Below are 26,516 nucleotides of genomic sequence, written 5' to 3'. Positions count from 1 at the left end.
CTCTAAATAACTCAAAAATAGCTAACATAAACACATGGAAAATAAAAAAATTCCTTCAGTAGCACTTTAAAGACCAACTAAGTTTTTATTTTGGTATGAGCTTTCGTGTGCATGCACACTTCTTCAGATACTGGTTCAGTTTGCCTGATCAGATGATGCCACTTCTCTTTTATAACTGCAACAGTGAGAGAGAGAAAGTGGTACATTATGAAAAGGATTTTAAAAATGGAACATTATGAAAAAGATTTTAAAAAATGGAACATTATGAAAATAGTTGGAAATCTTTGGGTTTGGGCTCTTATTGAAGGGAATTAATTCAAATTTTGGAACCTAATTCAATGAGGTTTTGTAGATAAACCTTTTGAGTCTTTACCTCCAACAATACTTCAATACATCTGAATTCAATCAAGTTATTACCTGCCCACTCAACTGGGCAACTATACTGGTATTTTCCATTTGAAGGGTGGGAGCCGTCAATCAATCCAGACATTAAAATTTATGTGTCAAAGATCATTGCCCAAATGCTTTACAGGGCTGAGGTCTGGGGAATTAGTGTGGAATCCAAACTAGAAGGCAGATTTTGGGGCGTCCTGGGATTCTGGCGGCTCATCCGAGTTGGGTCTCCCCTCAATAAGAGGCAGGAACTGATCTAGCCTATCTCAAATACTGGCGTTGTTTTTTAATTTTTATTTTATTAAAGATTTTATTGGGTTACAAAAGTACATACACCACCTCTATTTTCATTTCATAAAGTCCTTTCTACAGATCAGTTATACTCGATGGATCCTGATGGCCACCTTCCAAAAATAGGAACAAATACCCCTCTCTTGCTGCATGCAGATGACGCAGCCATCCTCTCCCGATCCAGACCTGGCCTGAACTACCAACTAAGGAAATTCTCAGACTACTGCTCTGGTAATGGGTTATGCATTAATTTTGAAAAACCAGAAGTCCTGGTGTTTGAGAAAAGATTCTCCTGAGTAAATGGGTGCTGGATGGTCACAAACCTTTGTTGTTGTTTAGTCTTTTAGTCATGTCCGACTCTTCGTGACCCCATGGACCATAGCATGCCAGGACTCCTGTCTTCCACTGCCTCCCGCAGTTTGGTCACACTCATTTTGGTAGCTTCAAGAACACTGTCCAACCATCTTGTCCTCTGTTGTCCCCTTCTCCTTGTGCCCTCAATCTTTCTCAACATCAGGGTATTTTCCAGGGAGTCTTCTCATGAGGTGCCAAAGTTTTAGAGCCTCAGCTTCAGGATCTGTCCTTCCAGTCAGCGCTCAGGGCTGATTTCCTTCAGAATGGATAGGTTTGATCTTCTTGCAGTCCATAGGACTCTCAAGAGTCTCCTCCAGCACCATAATTCAAAAGCATCAATTCTTTGGTGATCAGCCTTCTTTATGGTCCAGCTCTAACTTCCATACATCACTCCTGGGAAAACCATAGCTTTAACTATATGGACCTTTGTTGGCAAGGTGATGTCTCTGCTTTTTAAGATGCTGTCTAGGTTTGTCATTGCTTTTCTCCCAAGAAGCAGGCGTCTTTTAATTTTGTGACTGTTGTCACCATCTGCAGAAATCAAGGAACCCAAGAAAGTAAAATCTCTCACTGCCTCCATTTCTTCCCCTTCTATTTGCCAGGTGGTGATGGGACCAGTGGCCATGATCACATGGTCACAAACTAGAGCAGACCAAATACCTCCAGTACCTAAGGATTCTATTCCATCATTCTAAGTTCTGGAAACACCATTGGCAGACCACCTATCAAAAGGTGGAGGTAAGTAAACTAGCTATACTTTAATTCTTTTATACAAGGGGAGGCCATTATGTTCCATCAGCCATTAGGGTATTTAATGTCTCTCAACTCCTCTACGCCCAAGCGTCTGGTTCAATGGTTCATTCCCCATGTTTGATGGGTTCCAGGCAAAGTTTCACTGGTCCCTTTTACAGGTTCCAAATTGTGTTCCAAATGCAATTCTATTTTTAGAAACAGGTGAATGCCCTCTCTCAACAGAAGTATGGTGGGCTGCCCTGAGATACTGGATTAAGATCTGTCTTTGGCCTGGGGAATAGGGGTTACTCTAAACAACGAGGAGTTTATCAGCCCATGGATGAAAACTATGCTCAGAAAAGCCACTTTGACTGGAATGCCACCTTCTCTCTTTTACCATCTGGGATTTGATACCGCCCTTGAATCTCTGAGGCAAAGGCTCTGGGACATAATCACATAGTGATCTCCGATCTCAATCTCATGTTATCTGTGGCTCGATAGCAGTAGGAATTCATTACGGGTACAATTTTCAGAAACCTGCATATCTTAGAAATTTGCCTGTACCAATTTATCGGCATCTTTTTACCAAAGCCAGATTAAATGCATTTCCATCAGAAGTGCTAAATGGCAGACTGAGAGGCTCTGTATATGCTCTCAGGACGTTGATTGTATGAGGCATATCCTATGGCATTGCGGACAGTATGAGCAAGCTAGAGATATATTGATTAAACCCCTACTGGCAAATCGGTTGGCTAAATCTGAAGCCTACTATACCAAATATCTTCTGGATTACAAGTCTAATGATATCACAGTGGCTGTGGCAAAGTTTGTTTTGGTAGTAATACGTATCAAAGACCATCATACTCAAGACTGAACAAATATTGTCTCAGTCTTCCTCTCCCGGGGGGGTGGGGGTGTCTGTATAAATCTGTATTTTATTCTGAATCTATGTTACGGGGCTTTGGACCGCAATAAAGATTTTATACCGTATATTATATTATACTCGACGTGAGACATAAAGTTGGGGGGGGGGAGAAAGAGGCGGAGAGAGGGGGTAGTAAATGTTGGTTCTTTTATACAGCATATGTGCAAGGTTTCTGTGTCAGCATCACGTGGGTAGGTTCTCTTTCTATTCATTTTTAAGTTTTCATTGGCGGTGAGAGAGGTTGGGTGGCCCAGGCCATGGTTGGTTGCCTTAAGTGGGCTGCAGCGAGTTTTGTTTGGATGTGTGAGGGTAAAGGGTTGTTGGCTCAAGTCAGCCATATTGATTCGTACGCTGTCAGCCTTGAAGACAATACAAGTTCAGGCTTATGGACTGCAGCGCAACCAGGACAGAACAGCCAAAATTTGTCTGAGTTTTGTGTATGAAGAGGTTTTTCACACATACAAAAGAGGGAGGAATGACTGTGTGGTGATTGCTGCTATTGGAACAGGATTGGCTTTCCCTTGTTTCAAAGTTAATACAAAATCACTTTCTGTAACAGGTCCTAGACAGTGAATGTTGTCAATCCGGGACAGGGTGCACTAATTAGAAAGTGCACCCTGTTCTTGAAGAGGATTTTCCAGTACAAAATGAGAAGACTAAACTTGTTTGCTGCTAAAGGGCCTATTATTGCCCAGTCATCACTCACCAACAGCACTCCAGATTCACACTTTGCACATCCCTAAGAGTACATCATATCTTTCATTATATTTACTATTTACTATTATATTTACCTTCATTACTTTATCACATGTGTGTACAACTTTCCATACAAAAACCAGAACATCAACAACACTCCATGCATTTACAATTGATATGAGTTTGTTGATGTGAAGAACAAAGTAAACACTAGAAACACTCCAAACATCTAAATGGGTTTTCCCGTGAGAGTATGTAGATGACCTTAACTGAGGCACTGGCCACACTCCTTCAATTTACAAGGTTTCTTCTCTGTGAGCTTCTTGATGTGTTGTAAGTGCTCCACTCTCATTGAAGCACATCTCACACTCCATGCATTTAAATAGTTTCTCCCCAGCATGAATTTGTTGATGTGCAGTAAGTTTGCCCCTTTCTCTGAAGCTCTTTCCACATTCCATACATTTAAATGGTTTATCCCCTGTGTGAGTTCGTTGATGTCTTGTAAGAGCTCCACTCTCAATGAAGCACTTCCCACATTCCATACATTTAAATGGTTTCTCCCCTGTGTGAGTTCGCTGATGTATTCTAAAATGCCCACTTCGACTGAAACTCTTTCCACACTCCAAACATTTATATGGTTTCTCCCCTCTGTGTGTTCGCTGGTGTACAGTAAGGCTTCCTCTACAAGTGAAACTCTTTTCACACTCCAAACATTTAAAAGGTTTCTCCCCTGTGTGAGTTCGTAGATGTATGATCAGTTGTGATCCTTTAGTGAAGCTCTTTTCACACTCCATACATTTAAATGATTTCTCCCGTATATGAGTTTGTTGGTGTACAGTAAGGATTCCATTCCGACTGAAGCACTTTCCACAGACCAGACATCTGAATGGTTTCTCCCCTGTGTGAGATCGTTGATGTACAGTAAGTTTTCCACTTTCACTGAAACTCTTTCCACATTCCATACATTTAAAGGGTCTCTCCCCTGTGTGAATTCGTAGATGTACAGTAAGCTTCCCCCTTTCACTGAAGCTCTTTCCACACTCGATACATTTAAATGGTTTATCTCCTGTGTGAGTTACTTGATGTTTTGTAAGTGCTCCACTACTGCTGAAGCACTTTCCACACTCCATACATTTAAAGGGTTTCTCTCCTGTGTGAGTTCGTTGATGTCTTGTAAGGTTTCCACTATTACTGAAGCTCTTTCCACAATGCAAGCATTTAAAGGGTTTCTCCCCTGTGTGAGTTCGTTGATGTAAATTAAGATTTTCACAACAACTGAAGCTCTTCTCACACTCCAAACATTTATATGGTTTCTTCCCCATATGAGTTCGTTGATGTACAATAAGGACTCCCTTCCGACTGAAGCTCTTTCCACACTCCATACATTTAAAGGGTTTATCTCCTGAGTGAATTCGAAGATGTATGAGCAGTTGTGAACTTTCACTGAAACACTTTCCACACTCCTTACATTTAAATGGTTTCTCCCCTGCATGAATTAGTTGATGTTTTGTAAGTGCTCCCCTACTACTGAGACTCTTTCCACATACCACACATGTAAATGGTTTCTCCCCTGTGTGAATTCGTTGGTGTACAGTAAGTTTTCCACTTTCAATGAAGCTCTTTCCACATTCCATACATTTAAAAGGTTTCTCCCCTGTGTGAGTTCGCTGATGTATAGTAAGCTGTGAACTTGTACTGAAGCTCTTTCCACACTCCAAACATTTAAAGGGTTTCTCCCCTGTGTGAGTTCGTAGATGTATGGCAAACTGTGAACTTTCAATGAAGCTCTTTCCACACTCCATACATTTAAATGGTTTATCTGTTGTGTGAGTTAAGTGATGTTTTTTAAGTGCTCCCCTACTACTGAGGAACCTTCCACACACCATACATTTAAAAGGTTTATCCCCTTTGTGACTTTGTTGATGTACAGTAAGGCTCCCACTACAACTGAAGCACTTTCCGCACTCCATGCATCTAAATTGTTTATCTCCTATGTGAGTTTGTTGATGTTCAGTAAGTTTTCCACTTACACTGAAGTTTTTTCCGCACTCCATGCATCTAAATGGTTTCTCCCCTGTATGAGTTCGCTGATGTATAGTAAGCTGTGAACACTGACTGAATCTCTTTCCACACTCCATACATTTAAAGGGTTTCTCTCCTGTGTGAGTTCGTTGATGTATAGTAAGCTTTCCACTTACACTGAAGCTCTTCCCACACTCCATACATTTAAAAGGTTTCTCCCCTGTGTGAGTTCGCTGATGTACAGTAAGTTTTCCACTCTCACTGAAGCTCTTTCCACACTCCATACATTTAAATGGTTTCTCCCCGGTGTGAATTCGTTGGTGTATAGTAAGGTGTGAACACTGACTGAAGCACTTCCCACATTCCATACATCTAAATGGTTTCTCCCCAGTGTGAATTCGTTGATGTACGGTAAGTTTTCCTCTTTCACTGAAACTCTTTCCACACTCCATACATTTAAAGGGTTTCTCCTCTGTGTTAGTTTGTAGATCTGTGCTAAGGTGTTCACTCACACTGAAGTAATTTACAGATGGCCCTTCAATATTCTGATTGCCTTTTCCATCACCTGGTTTAAAGAGGGGGATAAGAAAATATTGTTAGGATTTCAAGGAACAGAACAAGAGAACTTAACACAGCAAGACCAATCGGCACCTTCTCTGTTTCAACACCTCCAACAATCTCCCCTCTCCTATGTACCACATTTTTAGGAAAGGAAATAATCCCAGAAAATAGTCTCTTAGCGCAGGAAACATATGTTGCAAGTCGACACAGCAGAGTATTAGTAAACAAAATATTTGTTGAAGAGTTTATAACCTCAGAAAAACTAAAAAGAGAAGTGTTGTAATGCATATAGAACATGGTTTGAACCCATAACAATTATTTAAAGATGACCAAGGCAGAATTATCAGGGTACAGGCAATTGCTGAAGGAGAAAAAATGTTCTTGGTGAGAGTCATTGCATCAAATGAGGGGGGGAAACACAGCTTTTTAAGGAGAAGTTGTTTGATTATTTGGATGAGAAGATTATATGGTAACAATGGGTGGGCAATATGGAGATGAGTGCTTGGGTGACATGTGGAAAAAGATTTTAAATTTACAGCATGTTGCACACTGAAGGAGAATTTTATGAAAATGATATATAGGTGGTATCTGACACCAAGTAAATTAGCTAAAATGTACAAGACTGAATCAGATATCTGCTGGAAATGTAAGGGGAAAGTAGTTACTTTTTATCATATGTGGTTGACATGCAAAACAGTTAAGAACTTCTGGGAAATGATATTTAATGAGCTGAAAAAAATGTTTAAGAGGACCTTTGTTAAAAGGTATAATAGATGCTTTTCTTTTAGGTATAATAGATGCTTGTATATAGATGCTTTTCTTTTAGGTATAATAGATGCTTGTATATAGATGCTTTTCTTTTAGGTATAATAGATGCAAGTATATCTAGGGAGAGCTGGACCATAAAGAAGGCTGATCGCCGAAGTGAGAGCTGGACCATAAAGAAGGCTGATCGCCGAAGAATTGATGCTTTTGAATTATGGTGCTGGAGGAGACTCTTGAGAGTCCCATGGACTGCAAGAAGATCAAACCTATCCATTCTTAAGGAAATCTGCCCTGAGCGCTCACTGGAAGGACAGATCGTGAAGCTGAGGCTCCAATACTTTGGCCACCTCATGAGAAGAGAAGAATCCTTGGAATCCTTGGAAAAGACCCTGATGTTGGGAAAGATTGAGGGCACTAGAAGGGGACGACAGAGGACGAGATGGTTGGACAGTGTTCTCGAAGCTACGAACATGAGTTGACCAAACTTCGGGAGGCAGTGCAAGACAGGAGTGCCTGGCATGCTATGGTCCATGGGGTCACGAAGAGTCAGACACGACTAAACGACTAAACAACAACAACATATCTAGGGATCATAGATCTCTTTTTATGTGTCCAACTACAGCAACACGTATGGCGTATGATCAGAAGTGGAAGGAGGATGTCAACAAAGGAGGAATGGCAGATGAATTAATAGAATATATAGAAATGGAAAGATTGACAAATAGAATAAGAGAGCAAGATAAAAAGTATTTGAAGAAGATTGGAAATGTCAATGATCTGCAAGACTGATTGCTTCAAAAATGGCAAAAAAATATATTTCTAAATACAGTATATCTGGCAAGCGGGGGTGTGGGTGTGGAGAGAATAAAATAAAAAATACTGATAGAACTGAAAGATAGAGGGGGTTTCTCCCTGCTGGATATGATATTATGAAGCATCTTGTCTGTGCTGGTTGAAGGAATGGTTGCTATTGAAGAATCCGCATATCTTAGATTTGGAAGGTCATGATAATATTTTTTGGTTGCCATGCTTAACTGTGGAATTGAAAAGGTGAAAGTACATAAAAGCTTTACAAACCATATAAGTAGGAAAAATTGTATAGAATATGGGACAGATATAAAAAATTATTGGAAACAAACACCACTTTGGCTTTCACCTTTGGAAGCCATAGAGGTGAAAAAGAAAAATATGATGGAAAATTGGGCAACTTATAGAAATTTATTAAGAGAGGAGAGTAGAGAATTTAAATTAAAAGAGTTGAAGGATTTACCAGGAATGTTAACAACATGGTTACAATATCATCATTTGAATTAGATATTTAAAAGGTCTAGGGAAGCTTTTAATGTTTAATAAATTATTGTATTTTAATATTTCTGTTGGAAGCCACCCAGAGTGGCTAGGGAAACCCAGCCAGATGGGCGGGGTATAAATAATATATTATTATTATTATTATTATTATTATTATTATTATTATTATTATTATTATTAAGTGGGGGTTTGGGGAACAAGCATCACAATTTGAGAGAGACATGTTAAGTTGTAATGTTAAAGTGATGTCTAAAAGGTACACAATGTTATTGGAATGGGAGACAAAGAATGAACAAATGAAATCTTCAATGATACAGTGGTACCTCAGTTTACAGGCGCTTCAGGTTACAGGCGCTTCAGGTTACAGGCGCTTCAGGTTACAAACTCCGCTAACCCAGAAATAGTACCTCGGGTTAAGAACTTTACCTCAGGATGAGAACAGAAATAGCGTGTGCAAGTGGTGCGGCGGCAGCAGGAGGCCCCATTAGCTAAAGTGGTACCTCAGGTTAAGAACAGTTTCAGTTTAAGAACAGACCTCCGGAACAAATTAATTCCATATTGGCAGATATAGAATAACGTTTGTAATATAAAAATGAGATTAAGGGAAAATAGAGAAGAAAGGAAGAAAGTTATAACAAAGACCCGTAGAAAACAAAGAATTTGAAATTGTAATATTGGAAGGACGGGAAGTTTCTAAGAAGGAAGAAATAGGATCTAACATAAAGATAATATACGGTTCACATTGCGAAGAAGAATTTATTTTGAATTATGTATTTAGTTCTTCGGTATTTATTTATTTTTCTTTTGTATGAGATACGACGAGGAGAAAATTATCGTTGTATTCATATCATGCATATGTTCTACTCTGTATTATTTTAAACAATAAAGTCTTTTAAAAAAATTAAAAAAAAAAGGTTCTTAACTTGTGGTACCACTGTACACTGGGCAATAGATGTTGGTCATAATATAGAAATGGAAGCATGGGAAAGATGATGGAATACAGATATAAAATTTACAGCATGTTATGGGTTAAGAGAAAATTATATGAAAATGCTATATAGATGGCACTTAACACCTAGTAGCTTGGCAAAAATATATAAATTAAAGTCAAATAAATGTTGGAAATGTAAAGAGAAAGAAGGCACCTTTTCCACATGTGGTGGTCTTGTAATAAGGTTAAAGCTTACTGGGAAATTATATATAACGAATTGAAAAAGATGTTTAAAAAAACTTTCATTAAAAAACCCAGAAGTTTTTTCTCTTGGGAATTTTAGGCTTAGAACTACCCAAACAGTATAGAAATTTATTTATGTATGTGACTACACATACATAATGTGTTATTTGTCCAAAAATGGAAGAATGAAGGGGTCCCAACGAAAGAAGATTGAGTACAGAAACTAATGGGAGTATGCAGAAATGGTGAAACTTACCAGATGAATAAGAAATCAAGATAACAAACTTTTTAGAAAGGAATGGAAATGGTTTATTGAATATTTACAAACTGTAAACAGATGAAGACATTGGCAGGATTATTGTAAAAAACCTGCAGCTTTAAAAATATATATTAGAGATATGTGAGAATACATGAATAAAAGAATAAGTTAAGACAAATTGGATTATGCAGGAAAGGAAGACAATTAATGTAAGGAACCGCAGAAAGAGATGGGAGGGAGTCAAAAATGTTAAAACGAGGCAAAAGAATTGTTGTAACGTATATAAATTAAAATTATAAATAATTTAAAAATGAAGATTGAAAATGCTTTGTAGATTACTTTGAAAACTTATTGTAAACACATTAAAAAGATACCAGTAAAAGAATGAATTCAGCAGTAAGAATACTGAGATATAAAACTGAGATAAAATAAGATATCTGGGAAAGAAATTAACAAAATGAACCATGGAAGGGGAGTCAGTATCAATTGTGTGTTTTGTATTGGAAGCATGGTTAATGTTTCAAGTGTAAACATGAAAATGGTAAATAAGATTTAGATAGATATAGATAGATAGATGATATAAATATGTAGATATATAAGAAAATTGTCTCTTAGTGTCCAGTTCCACCTTGAACTCCCATGTGAAACTGAGCACCAAGAGAAACCTTCTATGCTGAGGTGGGGCACCTACGGCCTTCCAGATGTGGCTGAACTCAAACTATCATCAACCCAAGCAGGAAAGTCAAATGGCCAGGATGATAGGAGTTGCAGTGCAGCAACATCTGGAGGGACACACTTTCTCCACCTTCCCTCTCTTCTGAAAGTGTTAAATTTCTGCAGTCCATTTTCTCCTGCCTCTTCTAGGTAATGTCTTAGACCTTGTCATTACGAAGGAGGCAGGTTTAGTCGTTGTTTGTATACTATTCCTGCCTCTGGGTCCGGTCTTGACCAGAAGGATATTAGAATCAGCAACGGAGACCCATATGACCTGAAGGTGCTGCTGTGCAATGCCAGGTCATTGATTTCCTGCTTGGCAGGGGGTTGGACTGGATGGCCCTTGTGGTCTCTTCCAACTCTATTGTCAGGGGGGACCCTTACAGGGAGCAGCCTCCGATCATTAGGTCAAGCTGAGTACAAGCGTGAGCAGCAGGTCAGGAGGAGAGAGCCAGGAAGTGAGCGAAGCAGTGAAAGGGCTCAGCACTGAGCGTGTTTACTCAGGAGTAGCCACAACACCTCTGACATCTATGATTCTATGATTAATAAGACCACTGCCATCCATGACTTGATCGTGGATGGAGGACTTGACCTGGCTTGTGTAACAGAGACTTGGTTGGATGAAGCAGATCGGCCTGTTTGCTGCTGCTTGCCCACCAGGTTTTTCTTACACACAGCAACCCAGGTCATATGGGCGGGGAGGAGGGGTTGCAATGATTTTTAGGAAGTCATTAGCTTGCACCAGGCACCCTATTGGGAAGACCCATTTTTCTGAGTGCATGTTCTGGAAGTTGGGCAATAAGGGCAGTACAAGATTCCTTTTGGTGTACCGACCTCCCTGCTGCACCAAGGATTCCCTGCCCGAGCTGCTTTGGTTGTCCTGGGGGGATTATAACATCCATGCCAACACGACCTTACAAGGGGCCGCTCAGGATTTCGTGGAAAGCATGGCCTCCATAGGGCTGTCCCTGAATACGTTTGGCCCAACTCATAGCCACGGACATGCCTTAGACCTAGTGTTTACCTCTATGGATGTGGGTGATCTGACACTAAGTAAAAGCGAAACAAAAGAAGTGTCATGGTCAGATCACTTCCTGGTGCAACTGGACTTCTCTGTGACCTTTCCCCTCTGCAGGGAGGTGGGGCCGATTCAGATGGTCCACCCTTGCCACTTAATAGATCCAAATGGTTTCCAGAGATTGGTAGGGGATATTTTATGCCATGATGATGGCCTTTCTGCTGATTCCCTGGTGGTCCGCTGGAATGTGGAGTTAACCAGGGCTATTGACTGACTGGTTCTGAAGCGCCCTCTCCGATTGCATGGAGCTCCCCGGAGCTGAGGGCAATGAAACAATCCTTCAGACGGCTACATTCTGAATAAGACCGGTCACAGGTTAGAGCTCAACATTGAGCCTACCAAGTGGCAATAGCAACAGCGAAGAGGACCTTCTTTGCCGCCTCTATTGCACCTGCACAAAACAGCAGGAGGGTCTTTCAGGTGGTTCATAATTTAACAGAACCACCTACGCCATCGGGGCCCACTAAGGGCCCCAAGATCTCCTGCAATGATTTTGCAATGTTTTTTGCAGATAAAGTCGCTCATATTTGGAAGGAGGTAGACTCCACCATGAGAGCAAGGGCAGTCTAGTCAAGTTTCATGGGATCAATTCCAATCTGTTACCTCTGAGGGTCTGGACAGACTGCTTGGATGAGTGAAACCGACCACCTGTCTCCTTGATTCTTGCCCATCCTGGCTCATAAAAGCGAGCCGGGAAGGCAATGGGCTCTGCGGGGGTGGTGAATGCTTCCTTCAGTGATGGGGTCTTCCCAGACTCGCTGAAAGAGGCGGTTATTAAACCACTTCTTAAAAAAACATCTTTAGACCTGGCCAATATGGCCAACTATCGCCCAGTCTCAAATCTTCCATTCTCGGGCAAGGTGATTGAACGGGTGGTTGCAGAACAACTCTAGGCAAGCCTGGAGGATGCAAACCATGATCTCTGGCGGGCTAGGGACAAAGGCGAAATTCTGCTGGATCTCTCAGCGACTTTTGATACCATTGATCATGACAAACTTGAGGACCGTCTAGGGGAGCTCAAAACTGGGGGCACTGTTATACAGTGGTCCCGCTACTTTTTCCTGGGCCGTGTCCAAAAAGTAGTGTTGGGGGATGAGTGTTCAGACCCCTGGGCTCTCACTTGTGGGGTGCCTCAGGGTTCTCTCCTCTCCCCCATGCCTTTTAATATCTATATGAAGCTGCTAGGAGAGATCATCAGGGGGTTTGGGCTGGGTGTTCATCAGTATGCGGATGATACACAGCTCTACCTCTTTTTCAAGAACCAGGGGAGGCGATGAAGGTCCTGTGTGAGTGCTTGGAGGCGGTTGGAGAATGGGTGGCGGCTAACAGATTGAATCCTGACAAGACAGAAGTACTCTTTTGGTGGGACAGGGGGCGAGCGGGTGTGGGGGGACTCTGAATGGGGTAACTGTACTTCTAAAGGAGCAGGTGTGGAGCCTAGGAGTCATATTGGACTCACAGCTGTCCATGGAGGTGCAGGTCAACTCTGTGTCCAGGGCAGCGGTCTACCAGCTCCATCTGGTACACAGGCTGAAACCCTCTTTGCCTGCAGACTGTCTCACCAGAGTGGTGCATGCTCTAGTTATCTCCCGCTTGAACTACTGCAATGCACTCTACATGGGGCTACCTTTGAAGATGACCCAGAAACTGCAACTAATCCAGAATGCGACAGCTGGACTGGTGACTGGGAGCGGCCGCCGAGACCATATAACACCGATCCTGAATTACCTACATTGGCTCACAGTACGTTTCCGAGCACAATTCAAAGTGTTGGTGCTGACCTTTAAAGCCCTAAATGGCCTCAGTCCAGTATACCTGAAGGAGCATCTCCACCCCCATTGTTCAGACCGGACACTGAGGTCTGCCTCCGAGGGCCTTCTGGCGGTTCCCTCCCTGCAAGAAGTGAGGTTACAGGGAACCAGGCAGAGCCCTCCCATCATATGTCAAGGAAATATTTAGGGATGTTTTTAATGTTTGATGCTTCATTATGCTTTTTATTTTGTTGGAAGCTGCCCAGAGTGGCTGGGGAAACCCAGGCAGATGGCTGGGGTAGAAATAATAAATTGTTGTTGTTCTTCTTCACACAGCACATAGTTAAGCTAGGGAACTCGATCCCACAGGCAGCAATGATGGCCCAAATACAGGGAGGAGAGGTCTATTGCCGGCCACTCGCCCTGATGGCTCTGCAATGCCAGCACAGTCAGAAGCAGCAATGTTTCGAAATACCAGTTGCTGGAAACTACATGAGGCAAGAGTGCTCTTGTGTTCAAATCCTGCTTGCTGGTTTCCCACAGACACCTGCCTTTCCCAGTGTGAGAACAGGATGCTAGATGGGTCACTGGCCTAATCCAGCAGGCTATTCCTGTGTTGCTCCTTCATGGCATGAATGGCTCAAACAGTAGATTCACTCTTTCGATGTCTAGCAGCCAAGAGGGATAAAAATGTGCCCTTACCTAGAGAGGCCACCATCTCATAATTCTCCTCCATGACTTCCTTGTGCAGAGCTCTTTGGCCTGGATCCAGCAGAGCCCACTCCTCCTCCGTGAAAAGCACAGCCACCTCCTCAAAGGTCAAGAGGGCCTGGAAGAAGAAGAGGAAGAAGAAAACAGAGCTTCTCTTAGATCCCCATCATCCCCACTCAACACAGAGGGAAGCTGGGTGGTCCCACCTGCCTCTCTTCTCTCCTACCCAATTCCCTGATGCTCTTTCCCTACCTGAGGAAACTGCCTGGCTCCTCTTTCCACTCCAGCTTTAAGAAGAGACGGTCCAAATGGTGCCTCTGAGGCCATTGCGCTGCCTGTAGGGGATTCGGAGGAAGCGTAAAACTGGCCACTTCCGGGACTCTCTCAGCTGTACTTCAGAGCAAGGAGATGCGCTTTTATCTTCCCAACTCTGTGAGATAGGACAGGGGGAAAGATAACCGGAGGATCAAAACAGGCTCCTCATGAGCACAGACCTGAACCTGCCTGATTAGTTTTCAAACCTGCCACTCATGTGCCCATTTTCCTTGATTAGCAGGAGGGATAAAAAAAACTAAGATCATGGTCACTGGTCCCATCACCTCCTGGCAAATAGAAGGGGAAGAAATGGAGGCAGTGAGAGATTTTACTTTCCTGGGCTCCTTGATCACTGCAGATGGTGACAGCAGTCATGAAATTAAAAGATGCCTGCTTCTTGGGAGAAAAGCAATAACAAACCTAGACAGCATCTTAAAAAGCAGAGACATCACCTTGCCGACAAAGGTCCGTATAGTTAAAGCTATGGTTTTCCCAGTAGTGATGTATGGAAGTGAGAGCTGGATCATAAAGGAGGCTGATCGCCGAAGAATTGATGCTTTTGAATTATGGTGCTGGAGGAGACTCTTGAAAGTCCCATGGACTGCAAGAAGATCAAACCTATCCATTCTGAAGGAAATCAGCCCTGAGTGCTCACTGGAAGGACAGATCCTGAGCTCCAATACTTTGGCCACCTCTTGAGAAGAGAAGACTCCCTGGAAAAGACCCTGATGTTGTGAAAGATGGAGGGCACTATGAGAAGGGGACGACAGAGGACGAGATGGTTGGACAGTGTTCTCAAAGCTACCAACATGAGTTTGACCAAACTGCGAGAGGCAGTGGAAGACAGGAGTGCCTGGCGTGCTATGCTCCATGGGGTCACAAAGAGTCAGACACGACTAAACAACAACAAGCAGGAGGGAAACCAATCACGTGTTTTTTTCAAGATCCGGAACATCCAATATGTGCCTCTTCCCTCCACTTCAGGGGCTCATAAACAGGACAGCAAACCCTCCCCCATTGTTCCCCACTCTGCCGACATGGGTGGGGGACGGGGGACCCCTCCTTCCCAAGAAGCAAATCCTTGTTTCCTTTTGCCTCCTTTTCACATCAGCCGCTGCCTGTCCTCCATATTTCCCCCCATGGAGCCGGCAATACGAGGAGCCCCACTGAGGCAGGCAGATTTTGGAGGGGGGGGGGGAGATCAGGGTCCTGGAGGAGCTCACCCCTCCCCTGCCGTCGAGACCGGCTCTCTGATGCAGGAAGCAGAGCCTGGGGGGGGGGAGCCATGGGGGGGCAGCAGTGAGAAGGGAGATGGAGGCTGTTAAACAGAGAGGAGCATCACTAGGTGAAATGGGGCTGCCACCCCTTTGAATGGAGAAGGACTGAGTCAACTGAGTCAACATACACAGGGTGGGGCTGCAAATCCCTTTTTTGGGGAGAGACCCTTTTGTGGTTCATCTCAAGTGTCTTCGCCCCCTCCCCTCCCCCCCACCATGGGAGGCGGCCTTGATCTCTGCGCTTCAAAAAGGATCTTGCAATGCAAACCCCGTTGGGAGAGGGCGACCCCACTTTGCAACAAGGTGGGCTGCATGCAGCCTCCCCCCCCCCCATGATTCCCACAGGGAAAGAGCAGAACCCCTCCTAATTTCCTTTTTCTCCCCACCCCCACCCTCCCGCCTCCTTTCCCAGCTGCCCTGTTTGTAGATTCAGGGAGAGGGAAAGCAAATCCTTCTCCCACCCCCCAAATAACCCCCAAATATGCGGCACCTCTTTCTCCTCTTCTCCAAGTCCGCTTCTCTTCCGGGAATGAGGATGGAGACCCCTCCCCTCCAGATTGCCTCCCCTCCCAATAAAAACTTCCTGCCTCTCTAGGCAGCGAAGCTCATTGACCCAGAGAGAGGGGGAGTGGCAGGAGATCCGCCTCCCCCTCCCTGCAAGCAGAAATGCCCTTCCCAGCTGGCAAGCTCTATATTCCCGTTTATTTAGGGAGAAATTCATGGGTTCGATTACCTGCAGCGGCAGCGAAAGACGACCCCCCCCCCCCCTCACCTCCACACCCTGATTTCTGAAAAGCCTCCTACTGGGATCTTTATTGTTGCAACAGGACTTCCACCCACCATTTGGCAGAAGCAGGAAGAAGCTATCTTTTTATAAGCTTCCCCTTTTACACTCAACACCCTTACTGAAACATTTTTTGTTGTTGTTTAGTTGTTTAGTTGTGTCCGACTCTTTGTGACCCCATGGACCATAGCACGCCAGGCACTCCTGTCTTCCACTGCCTCCCGCAGTTTGGTCAAACTCATGTTGGTAGCTTCGAGAACACTGTCCAACCATCTCGTCCTCTGTCGTCCCCTTCTCCTAGTGCCCTCAATCTTTCCCAACATCAGGGTCTTTTCCAAGGATTCTTCTCTTCTCATGAGGTGGCCAAAGTATTGGAGCCTCAGCTTCAGGATCTGTCCTTCCAGTCAGCGCTCAGGGCTGATTTCCTTCAGAATGGATAGGTTTGTTCTTGCAGTCCATGGGACTCTCAAGAGTCTCCTCCAACACCATAATTCAAAAGCATCAATTCTTTGGCGATCAGCCTTCTTTATGGTCCAGCTCTCACTTCCATACATTACTACTGGGAAAACCATAGCTTTTTAAGATGCTGTCTAGGTTTGTCATTGCTTTTCTCCCAAGAAGCAGGCGTCTTTTAATTTCGTGACTGCTGTCACCATCTGCAGTGATCATGAAACCCAAGAAAGTAAAATCTCTCACTGCCTCCATTTCTTCCCCTTCTATTTGCCAGGAGGTGATGGGACCAGTGGCCATGATCTTAGTTTTTTTGATGTTGAGCTTCAGATCATATTTTGCACTCTCCTCTTTCACCCTCATTAAAAGATTATTTAATTCCTCCTCACTTTCTGCCATCAAGGTTGTGAAACATTATACATACATCATATATACATCATGATTATGTACATTAGGTACAAAAAAGTGATCTACTCACAGTGTTAGTTAAAATACTGGCTGTGATCTACCTGTTGGCATTGACAGGCAAAGTTGATGAACTAATTGTTGAGCTTTTTGGGGGGGGGAACCAAAGTTTTCGAGCATTTTTTATGGGGGGCACAGCTGCAAATGTTTTTCTTTTTGGTCGCGCAGATCACTAAAGGTCCTGTGATTGACAGCAATCGACCAATGATGTCCCGTGATCAACAGGTAGATCGTGATTAACCTGTTGAACATGCCAGATGTACATGTTCCTGTTCTCCGGGTCAAAGTTAATCACACGCTTTTGTCTTGACCAAGATCCTAGAAAAAACTGTGGTCGGGATTACCTTGTTTCTGATATGGCTACCACTCAGGAGCCAGAATGCCAGTGATTATCGGCCAGGCAATGAGGCTGGTCTCAGGCTCCAGGGATTATGGCTGCCTCTGCCCATGTCCCAGACGCCCATTCCTTTCCTGAACAGAACAAACCTGGAATGGCACAAATACAATACTGGAGCAATTTTATGACACTTTCTACAATATCTGAAGAAGTGTGCCTGCACACAAAAGCTCATACCAATCACAAACCTAGTTGGTCTCTAAGGTGCTACTGGAAGGATTTTTATTATTATTTTGTTTCGACTACGGCAGACCAACACGGCTACCTACCTGTAACTAAAGTTTTCCCAATGAGCCAGTACATTTATCATTCATCGTTGAATTGTTACATTTGGAAATCTGCAGCGGAGGCCCTTTGAATAGATGGGAAAACTGGTTGATGAAATGTTTTGTAGGGACATTTGCAGGAGTGATTGTGATGATTTTGGTAAATTTCATAAATTTCCATAAATTTTGGTAACAATTCCTTTATTAAAAAGCGGGAACTGATGGAGAAAGTTAGGCTTTGTTGTGTGGAGGATACTGCTCAGTGGTAGAGTAGTTGCTTTGCATACAGAAGGTCTCAGATTCCTATTTTCTGTTTGGTGGGAGTGTACTGTGTGGTCCATGTCTTCTGGAGAAGTTTTTTATCTGATCTCCAAAATCACTAAACAATCTTATCTGTCCTAATCCAGCACTTACCTCATTATAATTAGATTTTATCCCAAATTCTATACATCAGTCTAAAGAATTAATTTTCTTTCTGTTCACAGCAGCTGAACTACAGTTGTTGCCCAACGATGGAAGGAAACCTCTAAAAGATCCAATAGGGGCTTGGATCAATAACATCTGGAACATTGCTCTATCACAGGCATGTCAAACCTGCGGCCCTCCAGATGTTTTGGCCTACAACTCCCATGATCCCTAGCTAGCAGGACCAGTGGTTGGGGAAGATGGGAATTGTAGTCCAAAACATCTGGAGGGCCGCAGGTTTGACATGCCTGCTCTATCAGAACGCCTTACATACCATTGGTGGCTAATCAAAGGTATCTCCAAAAAAGATACATTTGACACAATCTGGTCTCCCTTTATTGAAGAACGAGATTTTCATGTTGTCATCATCATCATCATCACCACCATCACGGAGGTATTTGTGGAGGGGATATGATTGGAAATATCTAGCCAAGCAGATTGGTAGTTGGGTTCCTATTGAGGGTATTGGGGGAGGCAACGTGGCCGTGATGTGGGATTGAGGATTGATCATTCTGTGATACTATGGCAGTGGACAAAGCTGTATTTATTTTGAATAAATGATTTATTTTAAAAGGTCCCAAATTCAATGCTTTGCATGCAGAAAGTCGCAGGTGAAATCCTCGGCAGGCAAAGAGACCCCTGCTGGCATCCGTCATTCTCAGGAGGCGATGGAGAGGGGGGCCTTTGGGGGTGAAGTCCAACTGTTGGCAGCTTCCAGGACCTGCTGTGGCTGCTTCATGTCATGGGCAAACGCTCAATGCTGGCAGAGGGTGGAGTAGCTCCAGATGAACTCTGCTTTCAGCCTCCTATACTGCCTGCTCTTTCTACAGATTTCTGAAAGATGGGCCAATCACATGAGCACAGAGATTTCTCTCTCCACAGGGAAATGACTCTCCTGAAACCACTGGCAATGCCCACATTTCATTGTGCCACCTTCCCTCCCAATATTTCCTTTATTCCGGCTGCCACCAGGGATTTTATAACCACTTACCAGTAGTCATTAAAACAGTTTCTACCCAAAAGGTATATCCATCTTAAATACTGTAACAATATAATTGATCTGAAGAGTTGTGTAGGCATGTGCATGTGTAACTGAAAATGTGTTGTTGTTTTTGCTTTGTTTCTTGTTTTTGTTTTTATGGGATAACATCCAATTTCATTGTAATTACAGAATGACAATCAAGAAATCTAATCTAATGTAGCCATGAATAAGAAGGTATTGTAAAACAATGAACTTATAAAATATAAACAATGTAGGAAGGGTTAATGATTACTTTTCAGTCATTTTGTGTTTTCATTGTTCCTTTATTGAAATTATAAAAATGGGTTTTATGCTGCTGTTCCTATAACAGGGAGTTGGACTAGAAGACCCTTGGAGTCCATTTCAACTCTACAGTTCTAAGATTCCAGAGCCATGCCTGCTTGCTAAACACCACTGTCGTGCTCCGCTTTTCCCAACTCTCGATTCCCAATTCTCTCTGCCAAAGAGCAAATATCCATGGACTCTCAGCACCTGTTCACTCTCAATGAGCCCTCGAGAGTCACATTCTGCACATCCCTAACAGTACATGGTATCTTTCATTATACTCCCTATTATGAGACATTACCTTCGTTGCTTCAATACATATATGTATAACTTTCCATACAAACACCAGAACATCAAATATACTCCATACAATTACAATTGATTTTCCCCCATATGAGTTTGTTGATGTGAAGCACAAAGTGAACTCTGTGGGGAAAACCTGGAACACTCCATACATCTAAATGGGTTGTCCCCTGTGAAAGTCCATAGGTGTTAAGAACTCCATTATAAATGAAACACATTCAACACTTTCATTTAAACAGTTGTTTCTCTGTGAGTTTGCTGATGTTTTCTAAGAGTTACACTCTTACTGAAGCACTTCCCACAACCCATACATTTAAATGGTTTTTCCCCTGTGTGAGATCGTTGATGTTTAGTAAGAGCTCCACTCTCAATGAAACCCTTCCCACACTCCATACATTTAAAGGGTTTCTCCCCTGTGTGAGTTCGTACGTGTATATTAAGATGTGAACACCGACTGAAGCTTTTCCCACACTCTATACATCTAAACGGTTTCTCCCCTGTGTGAGTTCGTAGATGGAGAGTAAGGTGTGAGGTGTGTCTAAAGCTCTTTCCACACTCCATACATCCAAATGGTTTCTCCTCTGTGTGAGTTTGTTGATGTCTTGTAAGAGCTCCACTCTCACTGAAACCCTTCCCACACTCCATACATTTAAATGGTTTCTCCCCTGTGTGAGTTCGTTGATGTACAGTAAGTATTCCATTATGACTGAAACCCTTCCCACACTCCATACATTTAAATGGTTTCTCCCCTGTGTGAGTTCGTTGATGTATAGTTAGGTGTGAACACTGACTGAAGGTCTTTCCACACTCCATACATTTAAATGGTTTCTCCCCTGTGTGAGTTCGTTGATGTACAGTAAGCATTCCATTGTGACTGAAGCTCTGCCCACACACTGTACAACTAAAGGGTTTCTCCCCTGTGTGAGTTCGTAGATGAACAGTAAGTATTCCATTGTGACTAAAGCCCTTCCCACACTCCATACATTTAAATGGTTTCTCCCCTGTGTGAGTCCGCTGATGTCTAGTAAGGTGTGAACACTGACTGAAGCACTTCCCACACTCAATACATCTGAATGGTTTCTCTCCTGTGTGACACCGTTGATGTGTAGTAAGGCTTCCACTCTGACTGAAGCTCTTTCCGCACTCCATACATCTGAATGGTTTTTCCTCTCTGTGAATTTGTTGGTGTACAGTGAGGCTTCCATTCTGACTAAAGCTCTTTCCGCACTCCATACATTTAAAGGGTTTCTCCCCTGTGTGAATTTGTTGATGTACAGTAAGTTTTCTACTTTCACTGAAACACTTCCCACACTCAATACATTTATATGGTTTCTCCCCTGTATGAGTTCGTTGATGTAGAGTAAAACTTCCACTCTCACTGAAGCACTTCCCACACTTCGTACATTTAAATGGTTTTTCCCCTGTGTGAGTTCGTTGATGTACAGTAAGGTGTGAAGACTGTCTGAAGTTCTTTCCACAATGCATACATTTAAATGGTTTCTCCCCTGTGTGAATTCGTTGATGTACGGTAAGTTTTCCATTTTCACTGAAGCTTTTTCCACACTCCATACATTTAAAGGTTTTCTCCCCAGTGTTATTTTGAAGATGTGTGCTAAGGTGTTCACTCACAGCGAAGTACTTTACAGATGGCCGCTCATAATTCTGATTGCTTTCTCCACCACCTGGTTTAAAGTGTCGGCGGGGGGTGGGGGTGTAGAGAGAGAAAATATTGTTAGGTATTCAGGGAACTTAACACACAGCAAGACCAATCAGCACCTTCTCTTATTTTAACATCTCCAGCATTCCTCCCTCTCCTATGTACCACATTTTTAGGAAAGAAAATCTGAAAATAGCCTCAATAAACTTTAGTAACCAGTTCTACCTTCAACTCCCATCTATCGCCCTCCAGATATAGTTGGACTCTTAAGTACCATCAACCCAAGCAAAGATGGCCAATGACCAGGGATGATGTGAGCTGTAGTTCAGCAACATCTGAAGGGACACACTTTCTCCATCTTACCCCTCTTGTGAAATTGCTACGCCTCTGTATTCAGTTTTTTCCTTCCTCCCTGATCTGTATATCTTGCTGATACATTCCAACCCACTGTTGTTGTTGTTTAGTCGTTTAGTCGTGTCCGACTCTTCGTGACCCCATGGACCATAGCACGCCAGGCACTCCTGTCTTCCACTGCCTCCCGCAGTTTGGTCAAACTCATGTTCGTAGCTTCGAGAACACTGTCCACTGTTCCAACCCACTGTACACATCACCTAATCCTGCACCCAAACCTGCAGCAGGTTGCTGGAAAAAATGGGCCCTTTTTCTGATCCAAAAGGGCACTTTTTATATTCCTAAACACTGAAAGGAGACATAGAAAGTTACAGTCTCACAGCAAAGTGGAAGTATGTACCTCTCAATTGGTCCAGGGCAACATCCCTGTATTTTTCAGTTCCAAGCGAGTTGAGCTCAGACTTGCGTATCAGAGTCTCTGCTATGAGGAAGAAGTAAAACATAAGTGCTGTATTAGTAATACAGTGGTACCTCTGGTTACGAACTTAATTCGTTCCGGAGGTCCATTCTCCACTTGAAACCATTCTTAACCTGAGGCACGCTTTCGCTAATGGGGCAGCTTCCGGTCACATCCTGGGGCAAAGTTCACAACCAGGAGCACCTACTTCCGGGTTAGCGGAGCTCGTAAGCCGAAGCTTTCGCAAGGACGGTTCGTAACCAGAGATATTACTTTATATGACTCTAGAAATATACGAAAATATTAAACCTTTGAAGCAAAGACAATAAAAAATCTGCTAGCCCATTAAAAGCTAATAAATGATGTGGAGAAGGAAACCGTATGCCACCATTATTAACCTCTGAGTCTCTTTGTAGATTTTCCCTTTTTAGGTTTTTTGGGGAATTCATAACACAGTATCAGCTTATGAAGAGTTGCCTACTGACAAAAGTACAGCATTGCTATAAAGTACAATCTTCAACAACAACTTCGTTAGACTGGTCATGTTGTTCGGATGCCTGATTATTGTCTTCCAAAGCAACTACTCTATCCCAACTTAAGAATGGAAAGTGAAATACAGGTGGACAACTAAAGAGGTTTCAAGATGTTCTCAAGGCTAATCTAAAAAAAATGAAGTATAAGCACAGAAAATTGGGAAACATTGGCCAGAGAGAGCACCAATTGGAGAAAAGCCTTTGCCAAAGGCATCATGGACTTTGAGGAAAAACAAACTCAGGCCGAAAGGGAAAAACTAGCTAACAGGAAAGCACATCTGGCAAACCCTCACTGTGATTAACTCCCACCCAGAAACCTATGTCCCCACTGTGGAAAGATGTGTGGATCCAGAATTGGACTCTACAGTCACTTATGGACACACCGTTAAGACTGTGTTCATGGAAGACATAGAAGAGTTAGCCAAAAAAGAAGACACGGCATGAATAAATGGCTCAAATAGCAGATTCACACCTCCAACGTCTAACAGCCATGAGGAATAATAATGTGCCCTTACCTAGAGAGGCCACCATCTCATAATTCTCCTCCATGACTTCCTTGTGCAGAGCTCTTTGGCCTGGATCCAGCAGAGCCCACTCCTCCTCTGTGAAAAACACAGCCACCTCCTCAAAGGTCAAGAGGGCCTGGAAGAAGAAGAAGAAAACAGAGCTTCTCTTAGATCCCCATCATCCTCACTCAACACAGAGGGAAGCTGGGTTGTCCCATCTGTGCCTCTTCCCTCCTCCCTGCTCCCGTTACTCTTTCCCTACCTGAGGAAGCTGCCTGGCTCCTCTTTCCACTCCATCTTTAAGAAGAGACTGTTCAGAGGGTGTCTCGGAGGCCATTGCGTTGACAGTGGAAAAGACGGAGGAGGAGGAAGAAGAAGCATAAACTGGGCCACTTCTGGGACTCTCTCAGCTGTTGCCACAATGCACTTCAATGCAGGGAGCAGCTCCTTAAGGAGAATAATGCAGAAGTTATTATTATTACTGGTTGAATTTATAGACCGCCCTATAAACCAGGTCTCAGGGTGGTTCTCAAAAAGATGGATATAATTAGGGTGGGAGACATTTATACAGATACAGTGGTATCTCGATTTATGAAGACGATCCGTTCCGCGGCCGTCTTTGTAAGGTTCTCGGATGTCGAAGCGCCACTACGGCGCAAGCACAAAGCGTGATTTCGTGTTTCTGTGCATGTACAGACCGCATGCGGCGAAAGGACTTCCAGGGGTTGTCGACTTCGGAAGTCGAAACCTTCGGAAGTCGAAGCGTTCGGATGTCGAGGTATGACTGTAGCATACCTTTTACAAATTACAAATATCAATACTAATAAACTACAGTAATACTCATAAATTCTAATTACAAAGGCAAAGAACTGGAAGGATGTAATCCTTTCTACAGGAACTTTATAATACTACTGTATAAGCTGCCTGAGATTTTAGGGGACATTCAGCTTCGGTTTGTAAAGGTGTAGGATCAAATCCCAAACTCTTAATGAAACTTCGCAGAAAGCATTAAGGCCAGTACCTCTGCAGACCTCACTTTACCTTTCCTCTGAACAGCTATCCAGGAAACCAGTTTCTGACCTTTTGATACATTTAGAATAAAGAAAATAAGGGAAACTCCTAAATTATGGGCAGAATTTGCTGTCAGAATAAAACCAACATCTGGAGGGCACCAGGGTGCAGAAGCTCCATCCAAGCGGAGCAGATGGAAATATTTAGAGCACTTTATGCGCTAACATGGATTGTAGTTTAGGGGACAGAGATGTGAAGTTCAGTGGCTTATGGGCCCCTAGTCCTTCCTCTTAAGAACATGTGTGTGTGTGTGTGTGTGTGTGTGTGTGTGTGTGTGTGTGTACTCTTTTATCTTCCCTACACTGTGAGGATGGACAGGAGGAGAAATGATCAGAGGGTCAAAACTGGGTACAGGGCATCCCTCCTGAGCATGGTGATGTAAGCCCAGCACCCAAACCGCAGGATGGGGAACCGCAGATCCAGGGGCTAAATTGGCCCTCAAGTCCTCTCTCTCTCTCTCTCTGGCCCCCACTAATTTCCCCAGCACCACACCCTCTTTCCAACACTTCCTAGCTGCCTCCTGGGGGGCTTTTGTGTGGCTGGAAAAAATCCCTGGCAGGCAGGCAGCTCCAGGACAAAGCTCAGAGTCAGCTCCATAGCTCCTTCAACTCTGTCCTCTGGCCCGTTTCATCAATGGAAAGTGGCCCCTGGAAGGCTGCTCAGGAGCGAATGTGGCCCTCAGGCTGGATAAGCGTCTCCACCCCTGTTCCAAACATGGAACAGGCTGTCATCCTGGCCCACCTTGCAGGATTATTGTGTGAACACTGCCCAGGTGGTGGGCTTTACATCATCTACACAGTATTATAAGACCCTCCTGGCTACCTGGATGGGGATGAGGCCAGGCAGGAGTGAGGCTGGCAGAACCGGCAGAGAAAGTCTCTCAGCACCTCTACGCTGGAACAATCCTGCAAGGCAGGCAAGATCTCCCACTCCTGGGTGCTTTGATCCTGCTATCTGGCAAAGTCCCAAGAGGATATCTGGAAAAGCTTCTATTTGGAAAGAAACAGCATCAAAATCTGCGAGGGGGGGGGAATCAGATTCATTCTTCCCTCTTTGCACCAAGACGAACTATTGGGGTGCCTCCCCCTTCCCAAGAAGCAAATTGTTGTTTCCTTTTGCTTCCTTCACACATCAGCCTGTTTCTTACTAAGGACACTCAGGAAGCCGATTTCCCTTGACATTGTCTATCTCTCACCCCCCACCCAATTCGAAATCTCCTCCCTCTCTCCCAATCCAGAGGAGACTCTGTTCTTCAGCTGCTTCCACTTCCTCTCCCCCTGCTTCAGCAGCCGATTTCGGAGGGGGGCACATCAGGGTCCTGGAGGAGCTCGCCCCTCCCCTGCCATCCAGACTGGCTCCCTGACAGGAGGAGAGAAGGCAGAGCCTGGGGGGAGCCATGGGGGGGCAGGAGGGGGGCAGCAGTGAGAAGGGAGATGGAGGCTGTTAAAGAGAGAGGAGCATCACTAGGTGGAATGGGGCTGACACCCCTTTGAATGGAGAAGGACTGACTTCTGAGTCAACATGCACAGAGTGGGGCTGCAAATCCTTTTGGGGGGGCACCCTTTTCTGGTTAAGCTCAAGTGTCTTCGCCCCCCTCCCCTCCCCCCACCATGGGAGGCTGGCTTGCTCTCTGCGTTTAAAAAGGATCTTGCAATGCAAAACCCCGTTGGGAGAGGGGGACCCCACTTTGCAACAGGGTGGTCTGCATCCAGCCCCCCCCAACTGATTCTGATTCCCACAGGGAAAAGGCGGAGCCCCTCCCTGCTTTCCTTTCTCTCCTCCCCCCCCATCCTCCCGCCTCCTTTCCCAGCTGCCCTGTTTGTAGATTCAAGAGAAAAAGCAAATCCTTCTCTCACCCCCATCCCCAAATAACTCCGAAATATGCGGCACCTCTTTCTCCTCTTCTCCAAGTCCGCTGCTCTTCTTGGAATGAGAATGGAGACCACACCCCTCCAAATACCCCCCCTCATAACCCCCCTTCCTGCCTCTCTAGGAAGCGGAACTCATTGACCCAGGGGGAGGGGGAGGGGGAGGAGATCCGCCTCCCCCTCCCTGCAAACAGGAATTCCCTTCTTAGCCGGCAAGCCCTATATTTCCATTTATTTAGTAAGAAATTCATGGGTTCCATTCCCCGCAGCGCTAGCGAAAGACGACCCCCCCCCCCAATTTCTGAACAGCC

General features: G+C 44.0%; 1 protein-coding gene across 1 annotated transcript; it reads right to left on the bottom strand.

Moving 5' to 3' along the window:
- Window positions 1-194: 194 nt before the first annotated feature.
- On the bottom strand, window positions 195-26,134 carry LOC118081235 (zinc finger protein 208-like). The gene is made up of 8 exons (XM_060272212.1): window positions 25,160-26,134; window positions 23,529-23,713; window positions 23,276-23,402; window positions 22,171-22,251; window positions 20,000-21,444; window positions 13,987-14,115; window positions 13,726-13,852; window positions 195-5,978 (listed from the first exon to the last, which is right to left on the bottom strand). The coding sequence occupies exons 2-8, from the start codon at window positions 23,601-23,603 to the stop codon at window positions 3,688-3,690; spliced, it is 4,275 nt and encodes a 1,424-aa protein (XP_060128195.1). The 5' UTR covers window positions 23,604-23,713; window positions 25,160-26,134; the 3' UTR covers window positions 195-3,687.
- Between the last annotated feature and the right edge of the window lie 382 nt (window positions 26,135-26,516).

This window comes from Zootoca vivipara, chromosome 2 (assembly GCF_963506605.1).
Source record: "Zootoca vivipara chromosome 2, rZooViv1.1, whole genome shotgun sequence".
NCBI lineage: Eukaryota > Metazoa > Chordata > Lepidosauria > Squamata > Lacertidae > Zootoca > Zootoca vivipara.
The sequence above is the reverse complement of the archived record's forward strand: the minus strand, read 5'-3'. Positions and strand labels throughout refer to the sequence as shown.

What these genes read in the sequence shown, in the direction of transcription:
- LOC118081235 (XM_060272212.1), bottom strand. Translation starts at nt 23,603, where the DNA reads ATGGCCTCCGAGACACCCTCTGAACAGTCTCTTCTTAAAGATGGAGTG. An exon ending in TGCCCTGGACCAATTGAGAG is followed by an intron (nt 21,445 to 22,170) that starts GTACATACTTCC and finishes ACTTTAAACCAG; the next exon opens with GTGGTGGAGAAAGCAATCAG. An exon ending in AAACTCACAGAGAAACAACT is followed by an intron (nt 14,116 to 19,999) that starts GTTTAAATGAAA and finishes TACAGCTGAGAG; the next exon opens with AGTCCCGGAAGTGGCCAGTT.